The sequence below is a fragment of the Galeopterus variegatus genome, unplaced genomic scaffold (assembly GCF_000696425.1).
Source record: "Galeopterus variegatus unplaced genomic scaffold, G_variegatus-3.0.2 Scaffold3178, whole genome shotgun sequence".
Lineage (NCBI taxonomy): Eukaryota > Metazoa > Chordata > Mammalia > Dermoptera > Cynocephalidae > Galeopterus > Galeopterus variegatus.
The window spans coordinates 214,545-220,267 of record NW_007729289.1 but is presented as its reverse complement, the minus strand read 5'-3'; the positions used below and the strand labels follow the sequence as shown (position 1 = coordinate 220,267).

Here is a 5,723-nt window from a genome sequence, read left to right as displayed (position 1 = left end):
ACTTACACATCAAAGTAGCAACAAAACCTAGATTTCAGGCATAATTTACCTAAGCTGGAGGAAAAATAAGCAATGAATGCTCATTTCATTTAAACCCCCAAAACGTTACAACAATATGTTGAACTATCAGAAGGAGAGAACAAACCTAAGTATACTAAAGATGGGGGGAGAGATGGAGGCGGTTTGGGGAGTGATAGGTCCAGTAAAGGGCATAAAGAAAAATCATGATTTGTAATAATGAATATGCTAATAATATAAACACACCCCCAATATAGTCTCCAGCTCTAATAATGGCAGCAATATTTCAGTTTATTTTCAAAAGATATGTAACACTCCCAAATACCACACACTGAAAAATATCTAAAGGTATATTTAACTTTACATATCTCAGGTATAGATTTAGGTATCACAAGTATTTAGGCCAATATACCCCACACCTTACAAGGTCAGAAAACTTAGCTAAGAATGGCAATCAACTGAATGGGAAAAGTTCAAAAGAAATTACTTAATTAACTGGGAAATTATTAAGGAGAAAAATACCTGATCATCAGCAAATGTAACAAAGGCAAAAGCCCTGAATGGTTTGGGAATGAAGACATCTACCACTTCTCCGTACTGACAAAAGAACTGCTGCAGCTCATCAGCAGTCATGTCCTCTGTACAACGCCCAACAAATACCTTTCTGCTTCTTAAAGGCTCGTCTGGGCTTTGCTAGTCAAATCAAAAAGAAGGAAAAAATCAGAAATATTTTATGAGCAATGAAAAGATCACTATGGTACAGAATGTAACAAAATCTTTCTGCCTTGTATAACAGGTCAATCATTAGAAAACAGGTATACTCAGGGCCGGTCTGTGGCTCATTTGGGAGAGTGAGGTGCTGCTAACACCAAGACCACAAGTTCGAATCCCTATATAGGGATGGCCAGTTCGCTCACTGGCTGAGCGTGGTGCTGACAACACCAAGCCAAGGGTTAAGATCCCCTTACCGGTCATCTTTTTAAAAAAAAAAAAAAGAAAGAAAGAAAGAAAGAAAGTAGGTATACCAAATTTTTGCATCAGTGCTTCTCTTTATTGTAAGACTTCAATGAAAAATAAAGTTTTAAGTTATAAACGCAAATTTGGATTTAGGAAAGTCAACGACTGAGAAATGTCCTGGCAAAGATAATTATGTTTTGCTTTCTTGGAACAAGGTAGGCCTTTATAACAAGATTAATATAATCTGACTGTCTTTATGTTTTAACATATAACTATGAAAGACACTGTTAACTCAACAGAAGTAACAAGAGAAAAGAAAAAAAAAAAATGAACAAAATTTTAGTTTAGAGGAGTAATACACTAAATATTTCAAACAAACAAAATATAGAGCATGCATTAAGGTCTTTAGTTTCAATAAGGCAAAAGATTTCAAGAACACATCCTGCCACTACCTTTTCCAAGTACATTTAATGTCTTATTTTAGTGTCTAGGGAGTTTGTCAGCAAAAGTTCCCAATGCATAGAAGGAAATAGAGCAAATTACCTTAGAATTAGGAAGCTTACAGTCACACCATCGTCCATCTATCATATGTCGCTGTGACATTACTTTCACCTGGGTTTCATATTCCGTAAAACGAACAAAGCCAAACCCTTTTGAATGACCTGTTTTAATATCTTTCTTGACCTAGAAAAGATGATTTAAATTTACTCTGAAACTACACACATACACACCCACCCCCAAAATCAAAGCTCCTTGACATACAATTTGAATGGCTTCAACAGGACACAGTGGGACTTAATTAAAACTCAACCAAGTTAATCTTGAGGTAAGAGCAACAAGAGGGTTAATATCAAATCCAGATCATGTCAGCAGTAGAGTAATACTCATTTAAACAGCAGAATTTTAAGACATTCATTTAAGAATGAATGCAAAGATAAACTAGATTCAATGTTTACAAAATCTTAACTAATTGAAAGGGAAGAGCAGAAAATCTCCCGTAAATAACATAAAAAGAAAAAAGCAAGAGAGCTAGCTGGTTAGTTCAGTTGTTAGAGCGTGGTGCTGACAATACCAAGGTCCAGGGTTCAATCCCTGTACCAGCTGACCATCAAATAAAAAGAAAAAAGCGAATGTTATCTACTTCTCTTAAGCCTTCATGCAACAGTAGGATTTTACAATACCAAAGGCAAAAATATATGATGCATGCATGAAGGAAAACACTGTAAGCCAAATTTCTTTTTAAGCATCCCCTATGTATAAATACAACAAATATTAAAAGTATTGTCTACTGAAGATGAAGGACAGTGCACTAAAGTAACAGGAATGTTAGGTGCTGATTCACTAATAAAGAAAAACTGTCAAATGAAACCAAAGTTTACCTGCACCATAAGAACTTCTCCAAATGTACTAAAATACTCTTTTAGATCTTGTTCAGTTGTTTTCCATGGGAGACCCAACACTATTAAATCAGATGTTTTCTGGACTGCTCTTTTCACCTTCACTGCCGATGAAGCATCTGTCTCATCCATTTTTCTTTTGTTATCTAAACAAAATAAGCAGAAACCTTTTAGAAATCTTTAGCACTTCTTTAAATACACACTAACTCCTACATCTAGAAATGAGAAGCAAAAAAAAAAAAGATAAGCAAAAAGAAGTTTCTAAGAATAAGACAGAACTTTTGGCAAAGAGTGATGGCTTGAATATAAGTGGCTGAGGAGCTTTTCTAGTGTAAATTCAGGGATTCACAATCCTGGTTTTATAATATCAAGACTACAATCAATTATATGTTCTCCCTCTCAAAAGCTTTATCGAAACAAAAATAATTCTACTTCACTTTAACTTTAAAACACATTAAGTAGGACAGCTGGTTAGAGTGTAGCACTGATAATACCAAGGGTCCAGGGTTCCATCCCCTGCGTTGGCCAGCCACCAAAAAAGAAAAAAAAGAAAAATTAAACAGAAAAACTGGTCAAAAAGAGTGTGATACTACTTTATGACTACTAAATATATTTGCTTAATTATCTGAATACTATTACAAATTTAAAGGCTATATACAAAAAAATCAGCAACTTTTGTCTCCAGATGTAGACTTAAGGGTGATTTTAATTTTTCTTTTTATCTTTTCTAAACTTTCGACAATGAATACACATTAATTTTGTAATAAAAAAGAAAATCTTAAGTTATTTTATTTACTTGTTTTCTTATTTTTTGGTGGCTGGCTGGTACTCCTTATATTATTTTTAAAAACCTGACCTAAACGTAGGTTATTTAGAAAAGAAAGGGAGAGATTAAATCACATTTTCATTTTGGGTAAATATAAATCTATAGCCAACGGCTCAAGAAACAGCATACTAAAATAATCTGAGTTTATGCTATTAAAATTTTTCTAGACATGTAAGTCAATGTCTTGCACACTGACCAAATTTGATGGACTGACCTTCTTGCAATATCAAGTTATAATAAAAGTAACACACAGTATCAACTAGCACACATTCATATTGCTAAAATGTACCTATTTCCTTGGCACACTTCTTAATTCTTCATGTTTCCTTTTCTTAGATTTTAGAACATCAGGAATAAGAGGTAGCAGGAATAAGACCAGAACCCCCAAATTATAATGGGGACTGCAAAATTCAAGATTTGGCCTACTGCAATTGATGTTCATTTAAGGGAAAAAAAGAAATCAGATTAGGTGAATGAATAAATTAAGACTGCAAGGATAATGACCAAACCAAAATACTGGGGCACTTTAAAAGAATCTACTTACAACACTGATATAATTAAAAAGCATTCTTAGTAATTCCTCAAGTTTAGCATCAACTTGGCAATGCTTGTTCAGATAATTTACTATTTAAATACATAGTTTTCTCTTTTAAAATGTTCTATTATTTCCAGTTTCCACAAGTTTACATTAGTGGTCTTCCAAACTAATCTAACAGTAAAGTTTAAGGAAATACTTGGGTTATAGGACACATCACACCACGAAAAGACCATGATGTTAAACTTAAGACGAAACACAAACCTGACCATACTTCAGCATGACTGCAAAACAAAATGGTAACAAACCTTTGGGATAGTTGACAACATATACCAGATTTCCCCAGCCAGCATCAGGGGCATGCAGAATTCCTTCTACCAGCCGGACACCTCTCATACACTGGGACACTGGATTCCTGTAGCGCAGCCCACATGCCCCTGGAAACTGGGCTGTAACAGTGGACAGCAGCACAGTTCCATCATCTTCTGATGGTATTTCAATGGGCTCGTCATTCTCATCTTCGGTTACCCGAATATATTCAGACATGTTTTCTTATTTTTCTTAAAGAGAAAAGAGAGATGAATGACCAACACTCATATCAAAGGAACTGCTTCCTTACAATTAGCTGATAAAACCATCAGTATGTTACTGTTCTGACTTCCAGAAAAAAATTCCTGTTTGGATTCTTATACTTATTGGTATCCCCGAAAAATGAGGCGGCCAAGGCAAGAACTGTGACTTCCTATCAAAATGTGATGCCTCATTTTAATGAGTTCATTCATTCAATAAATATTTATGGAGTGCTACTATGCGTTGGGTGCTGAAACTGTAACTGTGAGTCCCACGTGCCATGCTGGCTGCAAGGGCATGGGCAAGGAAGATAAAGATAGTAAACAAGTAACTATTTTATTACAATAGTGAAAGAAGTAAATAATCCCGAGGACTGGGGAGAACCTAAATTGGTTGAAGCACGTGCGTGGGTGGGTCAAAGTAGATTTCCCGAAGAAAACGATGATGCATAAGCTGAACCCTGAAGACCGAACGCCAGTGAGTCAGGTGAAGCCAAGAGAGGAAAAGTTCCTCTCTGGGCCTCATTCTGGGGTTTCCGGGGCTGTCCAAACTTGAGCCGCAAGGACAGCGGCGACAGGTCCCCGGTGATGTGCGCCGTCACCTCCCAGAAGCCAGCGCGTGACGGCTGAGGGAGGAGTTTTTCAGCGCGGCCCGGAGTGGGCCGGCAGGGGTACAAGGCCTGAGCTGGCAGTGACCCCCCCAAGTGCCAGGTCCCGAAGGTACAAGCATTGCCCGAGCCGGAGGCGAGGCCGAACCTCCGCCTCAGGCTGCACGGCACCGCGGGCCCAGCGTCCCTGCTTCGGCGCCGGCTACCGTCCCGCGCGAGGCCCTAACGATGTGTCCAGCACGGGCAGGATGATGCAGGCCCGGCCCCACGGCTCCCTTCGGGGCGGTGGCCCGAGCCGCTGCGTCCGCCTTAGGTAGCCCTAATGCGGGAGCCGAAACACCGAGGCCATCCTCGGTGAGAAGCGTACGCAACTCACCCGCTATGCCGCCGCTAGGAAGCCCGACAGGGAAACCGAGCAGCGAGGGGGTCCAAGAGCCGTCCAGCCACCGCTTCGTTCCAACAAAATGGCGCTAGGGCCGCCTCCTCCCACCGCGGGCCGTCGTCCTCTCCCACCGGCTCCCCGTCGAGAGGGGGAGGCCGCAGCACAGAGACACAACAGCCCTCTCCCCAGGGACATGGGTTTCCTCCCGAGAGTCTGAGAAGGCATAGAGTGTGTGAAGACTAAAACAAGACCGGCAGCTGGGCTTGAAAAGCTAAAGATTGAAAATATCTGAATGCGTAAGCCTTGAGCCCCCCCCGTAACGTAGCAGATGGTTTCGCCCAACCAACCGTCGGCCCCGGGTCTCGTCCGGAGCTCGCGCGATACTAGCGCAGGGTCCCGCCCAGGTAGGGTGGGGCGGGGTGGGGGCAGGG

The 5,723-nt window shown here is 40.2% G+C and overlaps 1 protein-coding gene across 1 annotated transcript in view; it reads right to left on the bottom strand.

Annotated features, from left to right (window-relative positions):
- The window catches only part of TARDBP (TAR DNA binding protein), a 7,839-nt gene extending 2,470 nt beyond the window's left edge, over positions 1–5,369 (bottom strand). The window contains exons 1-6 of the mRNA XM_008584224.1: positions 5,287–5,369; positions 4,042–4,293; positions 2,355–2,518; positions 1,519–1,659; positions 539–711; positions 38–41 (exon numbers count right to left, since the gene is read on the bottom strand). Of these exons, the coding sequence (XP_008582446.1) occupies positions 38–41; positions 539–711; positions 1,519–1,659; positions 2,355–2,518; positions 4,042–4,279 (720 nt within the window). The 5' untranslated portion in view covers positions 4,280–4,293; positions 5,287–5,369. The remainder of the gene's footprint in view (positions 1–37; positions 42–538; positions 712–1,518; positions 1,660–2,354; positions 2,519–4,041; positions 4,294–5,286) is intronic.
- Positions 5,370–5,723: the final 354 nt, after the last annotated feature.